At 40.2% G+C, this 12,270-nt stretch overlaps 1 protein-coding gene and 1 long non-coding RNA gene across 2 annotated transcripts in view; one reads left to right on the top strand and one right to left on the bottom strand.

The window, feature by feature from the left end:
- LOC129151343 (uncharacterized) overlaps positions 1–8,053 on the top strand; it is a 24,976-nt gene extending 16,923 nt beyond the window's left edge. Inside the window, exons 3-4 of the long non-coding RNA XR_008558025.1 lie at positions 4,448–4,501; positions 8,020–8,053. This is a non-coding gene — a long non-coding RNA (uncharacterized LOC129151343). The remainder of the gene's footprint in view (positions 1–4,447; positions 4,502–8,019) is intronic.
- Positions 4,552–12,270, bottom strand: part of SESN3 (sestrin 3) — a 57,095-nt gene continuing 49,376 nt past the window's right edge. The window contains exon 10 of the mRNA XM_008149185.3: positions 4,552–12,270. Within this exon, the coding sequence (XP_008147407.1) occupies positions 12,184–12,270 (87 nt within the window). The 3' untranslated portion in view covers positions 4,552–12,183.

The following is a 12,270-nucleotide window of genomic DNA, read 5'->3' as shown; positions in this document are numbered from 1 at the left end:
GAGTTCCTTTTTGTATCTGCCTAATCCAGTGGTCTTCTCTGCATTCGGCCTGCAGGTCAGTTTGGTAAATCAGGGCTGCAGTTCTTCCCATTGTTAGGACGATAGCTATTTGGTGGGAGGTGTTATGAATTTTGCCCACTGATTCTCACAATGTGCTGGGCATTGGAATCACTAGGAAAGCTTTTCAAAACCAAAATGTCCTGTATGCGCCTTAGACTGATCCCATCAGAACCTCAGGGTGGGGCATTGGTTCTCAGATATCAGTATTTTTAAAGTCCTCAGGGGATTCTAGGTGCAGGGTGGTTGAGAACTATTCATTGGGTCTAAATGCCACCTGAGATAGGAATAGAAGCATAGCAAGAACTTTCATGGAAAACCAGGAGAAAAATACTTCTTTTCCTTGCCCCCTACCTACATTTCTGACTCCATGGTGACTTTCTGTGTCCACTTGTCTTTCTGTGGTTTGTTTTGTTTCTTGTTCTTGTTCTTTTTTCTCTCTTCACAGCCTTCAAGTATTACCTTCCATGTGGCTTCCAGGTACCCAAGATATATATATAAATATATAAATATATAAATATATAAATATATAAATACACACACACACACACACACACACACACACACACACACACACACGAGGCCTGATGCACAAAACTGGTGCAAGGGTAGGCCCTCGAAGCCCTGGTTGCCTTGCAGCCAGCCCTGCGGCCCCGCCCCCCACCCACTGGTCTTTTCAGAAGGTCATTCTGGAAGGTTGTTCCACCGTCCAGTCTAATAAGCATATTAGCTCTTTATTATATAGGATATCAATGGAAGTTCCTGGTCTCTGCTCCATACTCACTAAATCAGAATCTCTGAGGGTAGTTCCATAAATCTGGATTTTTAACAAGATCCTCAATGATTCTTATATACTCTAAAGTTTAGGTATTTGGGCCCTAAACTCACTAGTCTAGTTATGTATGGGTACAGTCATGCTTAGGTCCAAAATATTGAGGATGAAGACTTAAGAACAATCTTAACAGGAATATTATATATTTTACCCCACAAAGAGGGGACAAAGAAGGATGATCAAAGGGCTGAATATTAATTTACTAACTAGTTTGACTCTAGTTTAGAGATATAAATAAAAATCCCTGAGACTATTTCCTATTTTTTTCTTTTATTGAATTTATTGGGATGCCATCTATAGTAATATTAAAAGCATAATATGCTAATTAGACTGGCCATTCTTCCGGATGTCCTTCCAGGATGAAGCCGGGGCTGCAGCCATGGGATCAAGGCAGCCGCTGTGGCTGTGAGGGAAGGATCCAGGCGGCCGTGGCTGCGAAGGCCTACTCTTACATGCATTTCGGGCATCAGGCCTCTAGTTGGTTAATAAAATTGTATAGGTTTCAGGTGTATAATTCTACTACATCATCTGTATATTGTATTGTGTGTTCATCACCCCAATTCAAGTCTCCTATTTATCCCCCCATACCCTCTTCTACCTCCCCCTCCATGGCTATCCTTAATAGACTGTGATATAAGGCAGACATTTCCCAATCCCGATTCTTATGAAGTGCCAGCCACCTGCAGCATTTACATCACGTCCGTTATCTATTGCCACAATAATGCTGTGTAATGTCCAACCATAAAACCTCAATGGCGCACAATAAACAGGGAGTTGTGCTCAGGAGTCTGTGGATGGGCTGGGGCTGGGTGACTCTGCTGCTCTGATCTGAGCTTGGAGAGGCACTCCCATGAGTCAGCATCTGTTGCAGGTCTGCTGAATTGATCAATAACTGGGGCAACTCAGCTTAACCAGTTGGCTCGTCCTGCAGCAGGCTAGCCCTGCGTGGCAGGATTCTAGAGAGTGGAAGCTTGCGAGGGCTCTTAAAGCTCAGGTCTGCAATTCGAGTCACAGGACGAACCCATATTAAAAAAGTGGGGAAACAGACTCGCCTTTGGATGAGGGAAGTTGTTACGTTACAGTCCAAAGGGTGTGGCTGCAGGGAGGACAGTAATTGATGCCTTTTATGCAAACAATTGACCATATCCATCCCCTAACTTTCATTCGTTTAGGTCAGTGGTTGGCAAACTCGGTAGTCAACAGAGCCAAATATCAACAGTACGACGATTGAAATTCCTTTTGAGAGCCAAAATTTTTAAACTTAAACTTCTTCTAAAGCCACTTCTGCAAAATAGACTCGCCCAGGCTGTGTTATTTGGGGAAGAGCCACACTCAAGGGGCCAAAAAGCCACATGTGGCTTGCGAGCCGCGGTTTGCCGACCACGGGTTTAGCCTAACCTTCCAGACCCTGCACGGTCTGACCAAACAACACTTTCCAAAGTCACGTCCTAATGTAAGGCCTACACATCCGCACTGTCACAGGGGGCTTTCTCCATCTGTCCTCTCTGCCTAAATGTCTTGTTCCTCAGTCTCTGCAAATCCAAATCTTAGATATTCTGTAGGCCCCTGTTTATTACCTGCTTTAAAAGCTGTCACTGATAACAGCAAATACAGTGTACTACTTCCCTGTGTACTTGGCAGTGAGGAAAAGGGTATTAAAGTCACACAAATCTGAGAACAGTTCAACCATCGACTTGTTTGATCTTAGCTGCTTAATTTTGCTAAGCCTATTGTTCTAACTGTCTAAAATCAGGATAATACCCACTTGCAGGATGATTATAATAAAAATAATGTGTTTAAAGTTTCTAATATTGAGAAGGTTCTTGATAAATGATGGCTATTTTATGACCCCATTTTACAAGCTATTACCTTATTCTTTGCTATGTTGGCAGATGTCACCTATCTTTTCTTCTTCTTACCCACACTTTTCCTTCTTAAGGGCAAGGGCTGCCTTCTTTCTTATTACTGTTACCTGCATTTTACAGATGAGGAAACAAAGGAACCACACAATGTTCGGTGACTTGCTCAAGGTCAGGTAGTTAGCAATGGTGGCGCTTAGATTTGAATTCATTCCAGGATCTGCTTTCTAACCCCCTACCCTGTACTGCCTTATCTTGGCCTGGGCTCCCAGGGGAGCAAAGCCCAAGATCAAGGCTGATTTGAGACGGAGTGGGCAGGCCTGCAGGCCAGGGGGGCTGAAACAGGAAAGGAGGGAAGACCGATGGAGCTGGGCTGGTACTCAACTCCACCAGACCCTTGGAGTCTCCAAATCGTGGCCTGGGGAAATGAAAGGAGGAAGCATTCACGCATTGTCTCCAGTCACTGCTCCTGGGTTAACCACGAACTCCCTGCACTTCTGGTTGTGCACACTCAGCTCAGAGGCCGTTCCCTTGGCATCCCGCCACAGACCCCAGCAGCCCCGAGGCAGGAAGGCAGACAGCAGTCCAGGGCCACCAAAGGTACTTTCCCACCGAACCTGTGAACACCTGGCCACAGCTGACATGGGACTGGTGGCCGCAGCAGCAGGACAGGAGGGTTAGAGGGGCCATGGTGACTGCGAAGTGGGGTCTGAGAGGCATGCACCACCTCCGCAAACCAAGGTGAACAGTACTGCAACTAGGAGGGTTCTCTGAACTTCACCTAATGCAAAGACGGATGATTTACTTAAGTTTATTTTGGGAGCAGGCCAGTGTAGGAGGGAGTATTAAGAATCCTTGCCTCACGTTCCTTTTAATGAGTTCTATGGAAAGGCTTGGGCTCACCTGTGTTTTGAAACATGAAGTATGTGAGATCCTGGGAGAAGAGACAGTCTCTGAGGCTGACTTCCTTCTCAACTCACAGAAAGTTAAGTGCATAAGAAACTATGACTTCGAATTGGTAAGTTCCACCACGCAGCAGCATGTCCTAAAAATAACACGGCAGCAGTTGCAAGCTTTCCCGAGTCTTCTTAGCATCAGGATTCGTGTTGGGAGAAATGGTCAGCCTCTAAATGGACAGGTACCGCTTGTCTACACTGGTCTGTGCACCTTCCCCCGTGGAACCTTCTTCTAAATCAAAGGGCCCATTCAGGACTGGAGGGAAAAACTATAAAAGTTGCATGTTAGCCAGAGAAGAAAGTTATCTAACTTCTGGCTGGCAGTAAAACGTCATGTTGATAGCATGGTCATTTAGATCATTAAGCAAGCCGCTTGGGCTTACTTGAGGTAATGAAGTTCAGTGTAAAAGGCGGTAACACAAAGACCGAAGTACAAATCTTCCCCAAGCCCATTCCAGGTGCCAGCTCTCGGGCAAACAAAGTTCTCTTATGTCTCAATTTCCTATAAAATATCACTTCTTTACTATTTTAGTAACAAGAGATAATACTGAAATTAATTTGTCTCTTGCTGAGTTCACAACTGACATTTTAAAAGGTAACAATAACTATATATTTTGCCCAATTTACACTATTGCAATAGTCTACTAATGTAATATTGAGTGAATGTAAGAAATGTCATGAGACAACTGTGGGTCGGGAAGAAATAAGGGAAAAGTGACCCTTATGATTCTGATGTCTTTTAGAATGCATGTCTATACTCCAGCAGAAACAAACCCAGGCAAGAATGCTACTCCAATGTAAGTATAAATATGTATATAAATATATAAGAAAGAGCAAATAATCGGGGTTCAGTTTTGCCAATTTTATTGAACCAATAAAATTCCTACTAATAACAATGAAATAAACTTTTGCAAGTATAAATGTGATACAGTTTAACAAAACCCATTGTTCTGTACCTATAAATAGATTTTCAAAATGTCATAAAAAGTGCAGTTATGAATTGTTAACATGTTAATACACAGTTCCTTTATTTCAAATGTGTTTGTCTTGACTCACTAACAGTTCCTTCTGCATCTGTTCAAATAATATTACCCATCCCTCCAAAAAAAAAAAAAAGGCATTAAAGCACTAGAATATTACACATACACTGATCCATTCAGGTCAGCTTTAGTCAGAGTTGTAAAATCAGCAACGTAAGAAAAATAAAACCTAGTTATACATACAAAAAGCTTTCATGGGTTCTATAATATCCTTAACTGCTGACTCATGTGGAGGGCATAACGGTGGAGAAGGTTTATATGGGTAACTACCTCAGACCGCATCTACAGCGGGGTCTGATTCGCCAGAACACATTTAAAGTGGCTGTTTCTCAAGTTTGCTATTTTCGGAATTGAAACTATAAATAGAAGACTGCCATTTGACAATGCAAATTGTGTAAATCCTAAATTTCATCAATGATCTATTTGATAAAAGCTTATTCTAATGGAAAACCTTATATAGTAAGAGACTGATACATATCTAGCAGTCTTAAGATCATCCGCCTCACATTAGTCCAAAGTCACGTGCTTCGTAAAAAAACATTACAGTAACAAAGCACAGGACTACAAAGGCAAAACATCACAGCTTCTGATTACACTGAATAAAAAGTACCAAGGAACGCAAAAGATAGTTCTGTATTAATACTGATGAATTAAAGAACTATAATAGACATTTCACAGCATGCTACATATATCGCTCACAACTCAAGGATAAAATGAAGTCTAATTTTTGAAAGTCAAGAAGTTGGCAATCTGATTTCATGTGCAATTCAGCTACAAAGTCTTAATATATACATTCATCGTGTAGCTGCCCTGCAAAATCAGGATTAAAAAAAAAAAAAAGATTTCAAGTTCAAATCCTGTTTCATAAGCTAAAGGATACATCCAGTTCTTCCATGACCAGGAAAGGTATTTTCAGGTTTGAAGGGGCTAATCCAAGTAGCAAGGCCACGTTCCACGTCGACCTGACAGGGTCCTTGTTGACCTTGCTCAGACTGTGCCTGTGAAGTCGCTGTTCTAGTAGCACGAAGAGGCCACACTGGCTTGTGGTTTGCTTTTTCTGTCTCTCCTATCTTAGGTTGAGAAGAGTAAATGTGAAGAGAAAGAGGGAGGGAAAAATTGTATTTTCTTTCCAGGGAAGATGTATCAATGCAAAGGAAATATCTGCATTAGATAGAGTTCGGATAACTTTCCTTGAGGAACAAGGGTACCATTGAACTCTTGCATTTTATTTTAGAGAAGCGGTAAAATTCAGACAGGAGAAAACAGCCTCCACAATACAAAGGAAACTACTTGGCCACCCAGTTGATGTGTTTCCTTTAGCCTACATTTTGATCCTTCCATATCAGATTTAGAAGCCAGATGGAAAATTTGTGAAGACTGATTAAGGGAGAGATGTACAATCCATTTCATTCGGTGTCATGATGGATATATCTAGCTAACCAGGATTCAGACATTTGCTTCTAAGAGGTTAAATTGAGGGGTAGAAGAGAAGACTGTTTTTGCAAATTTATATACCAAGAATTATATTTGTCACATTTAAACTTACTAATGTTTGATACTGCCCTATGAGCTATAAAATGGGGTGTTTGTTCTAAAGGCTATTTTATAGTAGGCATTTCATTTTTCCAGAAATTTCCACAAGCACTGCAAAGAATCAGATATTCTTCCTTCCCCCTACTTCTTATCTCCTTTTTCAATTCTGTACTTCATGGTGGTGCAGCCATGATGAATTTAAAGCTAGAACAAATACTTCATGACATACGATTTAGTAAAAACCATTCCTTCAGTCTCCATTATTGTTTCATTCCTTAGCTAGGCATTGCTCCATTCCTGGGCCCTTAAAGGCATTTACTAGACTCTGCTGTCAGGATGGGTTGCTCATGAATGGGAGTGGAAAGCATCCAGATGCCACCATTGATCATAATAATCGATACTTTCAAACAGGTGGTTCGTTCGTCCCCATGCCAGACAACCATCTATAGACCACCCTGCCCCATGTGAGAAACCTGACAGGTTTTCCTCTGTGACAACACCGAGTACACACTGGTGGGAGAGGAAGAACTGGTGCGTCTTCCTCCCCTGCATTTCCTGCTCCTCACAGACACTGCCTGGATGGACCTAAGTGCAGCCAGAAAGAACCGATGACAAAGGCAACGCATTCCCTCTCCCTCCCATAGGACGTTCCCCCTCAAGAGAACAACAGGGTCGGCATGGGGGTGAGAAGCTTAGTCTGACCCAGGAAAGCTTCATCAAACTCTCACGCAGCTAATTTTGTGGTGGGCTTCCGTGATCCAATAGGACCACCTAACCATCTTTTAGCAGCTATCCTTCTATTAGACATGTGTTTCAAGGCCCAGATACCACCAAATACAACAAATGATCTGAAACACCGCCCATTTGTATGCCAGAAACCCCCTGTTTCACTGAAGGGTTACAGATCTGTCTGGACTCCTAGGGAACTTTAACTTCACATTCCAATAACTTGGACTAATACCAGTATTAACTACCTAATACAGATCCAGGTTAGTATGGCAATTCAATCACTTTAAAATCCTGTTAAATGCTAAGTTCTGCATGGTAGAAATAGTTCACTTTCTGTATCATGTATAAAATATAAAGATTCCTACTTTGTTAGAAGGCAAAAACCTTCTATGATTTATTTTAACTATGGAAGTAGTATTACTGAACAACAGAGAGTGAATCCATGAAAAGGTTGGATACTCTGAATGTACAGGCTCTTTGGGGATGAGGTAGAGGAGAGCAAGACATTTTGGCAGCTGGGAAAGGTGGAATAGTCTGGGATGGACAGGATTACACTTGGTGCTGCGTAATATCTGGTAGGGCATCTGGGGCAAGGATCAGCCAAAATATAGCTGGATGGTTGTGGGATTTAGGGGGAGCTGGGACAATGGAGAAAAAAATGACTTGGTAAAGTAAATGCTGGTGACTATCAGCAGGTGGCTGGTGATGTTTGGTTTGTAGTGTGACAAGGCATTCAGATCAAGATGGGCTGAGGGAAGGGGAGGAGAGGGAGTGGGTAGAGATTGAGGCACTTGGAAGATGAGAAAGCAGGTGGGAAGGGTGGATGGAATGCAGGCAGGAGCTCCCACGATGGGAAATGTCCTTTATAGTAAGTGTATGATGCTGAGGACAGCCACACTCTCGGAATTATGTCCCACGTGTTCTTTGAAAACCTTTTCCTTCCTCACCAGGCTCTGCCTTGACATATACCTCTACCTCTATGATCCATTTCACCCCTGCTGTTTTTGTTCTAGGTCTCACCTGAGCAGACACTGCTAACTAAGCCACATTAGCATGAAAATAAGCTCCACATCCAGGAGGCATGTAAGTTCTGTTGACTGAGATGAATACATTCATGTTACCGTACTCCTTCGAGGAAAGACTAGTTATTTTGATTCTCAGTCTCCAGAGGAATATTATAGGGAAACAGTTTATGATGATGGCCACCTAGAATAGGCTCTGATTATACAGATTAGCTAACTTAAAACTTGATCTGAATAGTACAGCCATATGTATTCAGTTTGCTGTTGAATTATCCTAAGAACATTTCATATACTATTTATGTAACATTATGGTTGCCTACGTTTATTCCATGTAAGACCATCTATTTGCATAAAAAGGAAAAGTCCTATTAGATAAAGAGGTTAAGGTCTTGCTTTCTGGAGGAATAATTCAGAATTGTCTTTAAACACAACTAAAACAACACAAAAACCTCATTCTACTGGTATAGTGCAGATCATTTTTACAATATGCACTGAAACTTATTTATTTCTCCCTGATGAATTTCTTTAGAGTTTAAAAGAATGTTACCGTCATATACGCATGCACTCTGCACTACAGTGGAGAACTATTTTTAAGCACAGATCTTTGTTTGTTGATTAATTTTGTTTTGCTGTGGCATAAAAATCTAAGTTTTTGGATTAAAAAAACTCTGTAAGGTGGAAAAGGAAAAAGAGTTCTGAAATAATGTTAGTTAGCTTTCAGAAGCACTGAAAAATTTTAGGGAACTGTAACACAATTAAAATAGGGGTTCTGGTTCAAATAGCATTTTGATATAAAGCTTACACTGAGTTCTCTGTTCTAAAATAGCCCTGTGAAGCTTGGCCATTATTTGGGTTTGAAGCCATGATTGAAGGCCAAGGCCATGCCCCAGATTCACACTGGCCATCTTTTATTTTAAAAGTACCCCAAATGAGACAAAGATCCTTCCCCAGACTAAGACAATATACTTAGTTAAAAAAGGTGAGGAAGGTAATAAGACGTCCTGTCTCAAAAGCCTCTTTTCTTCTACATATTATGAGTCTGCCCAAGAAGGCCTAATCTCAAGGATTCCCATGAGGCCACTTCTGGCCACTCACGCGGTCAAGGGATCGGGCTAAAGGACAGATTCACTTTCAGATGGCAGAGTATTTAGATATTTCTTAAGGGGATCTGAGAAAGGAAGAATTACAACAGAAGCTGGAAAACTTGAAATTCAAAGTAAATCGACATTGATCAAGCATTTACATCAGTGGGTGACTAAACTAACTTTAACATAACAAGCTACGAAGGTAGAGAATTCACATTCGCATGTGCTTTTTTTTTTTTTTTCCACGTACACTTGCACATTTAAAGTTTGGCACGATGTGAGCCCATGGGATAGGTTAGCATCTTGTATAACCACATCACTTCACCAATTGAACCAGATAGCTCTTTTAAAAATATCACATTTTAATATAAAAAGCTATACTATAAATTACTACATAGTAAATTCAATACTCTGAAAAAATACCACCCTGGAAAACCGCATCGGAATTTCAAGTCTGCATTAGATAAAGTCCACAGCAAGCTCGCTGTAAAATGGTATCCACAACCTGGAATGCTGCACATGCGTCAGAGTAGGTGCTTAATTAAGCACCTCCAGAGGTCACCTTCTCTAGGCTGGTTCACTGAGGTTCATAAATAGAATGTTTTGTTTCTGTTTATAGTTCCAAGCCAACTATTTTCCTGATTACTGATGAGATGGATCAATGCTGAGCTGGAAAGAAACCTTGCTAGGAAAGAGATCTAGTAAAGGCACTAAATTTCCATAACCCAAACTCCAACTACTTACATTTCTGAGGGAAAAAAGCAAAAAACAAAAATGAAGTGGCCCTTTTAGTTGCGTAAGCCTTGTTTCCTCTTTTGGTCTAAAGCTCATAATGGTGTTCTGTGAGAATTTCTCCTCCTTTTCAATATATAAAATTCATTTTCCTCCTATAATAGAGGTCCCCTGCACAAACACAGGCTATTAACTGAAGGACTCCTATTAAAAAAACAAATGTCAAGAATAAAAGAGATCCTCAACTTGAAAGTTTTCTAAAGTTTGGGAAGTTAAATGGACATTTATGTTGTTGTCTGGGTTTTGCCATTCTCCTATATACTTTTTAAATACATATCTATATAACATGATATTGAATAAAGCCAATATATGGCATATCAATAAACAAAACAGAAGAAACCCGGCACAAGTTCTTTAAGTAATCTCTTTAAATAAACCACCCTCGTCTTTAAAAAATTGGTAATTTTTTCCTCACATGGAAGTTTTCAAAGAAGATCCTGGAATCCAAAAATGCAGAACTGCCTTATGTTACTAGGCTCACAGTCTTCTTCCTATTTTCTCATCTGGGACAAAATCTAAAAGAAAGCAACCTACTGCATTGTACCAGAAAAGGATGATAAATGGAAAGGGGGAATCATTAAACAAAACACTAGCCCACTATTCTTTCATGAGAGAGGAAAAAGAAAAAGTCCTATATAACAAATAAGTCTAAAATGAAATCTTTGTGGGAAATCTAACAAAAATTTTAACTATTTCATATTATTTACTAGGAAAAAATTGATCTGCTTTTAAAAAATTAGCATGTTGGTGTACAATTCAAGTCACCACTAATTAACCACAAAGTGTTTAAGCCGTGCAGTTGTGTCCCACTGGATGGTTGTCAGCATCTCTTTAGGCACTTCGCTGGTTCATTAACGTAACACAAATTAAAGCTATAAACACATAATGTTGTGCTCTGTGAAGATAGTCTAATCAAGCAACATAAACCAATGCAAAAATGTGACTTTTTGGATGCTTATATTCCTCCCCTAAGACTTGTTCACTTTTTTTAAACTCGTCGTCCAAAGAGATTTTTCTGGGGAAGGGGATGCTTTGGCTTTATGAAAGGAACACTGTTCAACCCCAGTAAGGTGAAAGCCTTGTGCAATAAAGAAATCTGAACCAAATTTCTTTATGGCTCTGTCTTAAAGGACACTTCTGCAGTGACATAATAGGGGGGAAGTTTAGTTTAGTATGTTTTTTAACATATTGCACTCTTTTTGTTGTTGTTGTTGTTCATTCACATTAATGCATAGAAACACAATTTTTAACTTTGAATAATAAACCATTTAGCCTATTATAATAAAAATCATGGAAAATAAGTTCTAAAAGCCTATCAGGAAAAAAAATATAGGTAGAGTAACCTTCTTCTGCTTATGCAATATAGAAAACACTATGAGAAAAGAAAAATGTGCAAAGAAAATTTTTGGTCAGCCTAGTGTGGGTACAAGTTTACATGTGCCAACTAAATGAACTATAAGCAGCACTGTGAGCACTGATAACTGAAGATGGCGGAGGATTACTGTCAGTGATAGGAAGGATTGTGCATAATTCCACCTTTAATATACACATCTGATATGGAAAACTGAAACTTCTGTTTCAGAAGAGAAAGAAAATAGCTGAATTTGGCATTTCAGTAGCATGCTATAGAATTCATCATGATTAATTTCACATTAAATTATGGACAATGGCTGTATCACATTTCACGTTATCGCCAATAGCAGTAAAAAAACAAAAACAAACAAAAATACCAAACAGTGCCTGACAATAATCTCCTGGGGACACAGGGCTGTGTCCTGTGAGCAGCTTAGTTCAACAGCGCATGCTTTTCCTCTACCAGGTTTAGGACACACCATGAAAAGTGGAGTGGCCAGAGGAGGTTATTCTTTGCTGAATTCCAATATCTGAATAAACAATTGCTTGAGCAGATTGTAAGCGCTTTTCCTTATTTAACAACAACAAAAAAAGGTGGGGAGAGAAATACACATACACACAAACCCCAAAGCGCTGAAGTTAAGCATTAACAAACCAGGTTCATGATTTATGATCAGTTTCCAAAACTCCAACTATAAACAATGCAAAGTAGTGCTCCTCAGTATTATTCTCGCCATTGTTAGTAATGTTAAGCATCAAGAAAAAGAAAACACATCATTGCACATTACAGCCGCCCCCAAAAACGGCTAAACTTTGACACAGAGAATTGAATAACTTTTGATGCTACATCACAAACTGCTTCTGATGTATATATCTTATGTGAAAAGGTCTTTACACACATCTGACATTTTCCCTGGGTGAGGCTTCAGGTCAAATGCCGAGTTATGGCACGAAGAGCATACAGAAGTTCAGCTTGCATCCGTGCTTCCATTAACAGTAAATTGACGTGAAC

Source organism: Eptesicus fuscus, chromosome 13, assembly GCF_027574615.1.
Source record: "Eptesicus fuscus isolate TK198812 chromosome 13, DD_ASM_mEF_20220401, whole genome shotgun sequence".
Taxonomy (NCBI): domain Eukaryota; kingdom Metazoa; phylum Chordata; class Mammalia; order Chiroptera; family Vespertilionidae; genus Eptesicus; species Eptesicus fuscus.
This window is presented reverse-complemented; position numbering and strand designations above follow the sequence as displayed.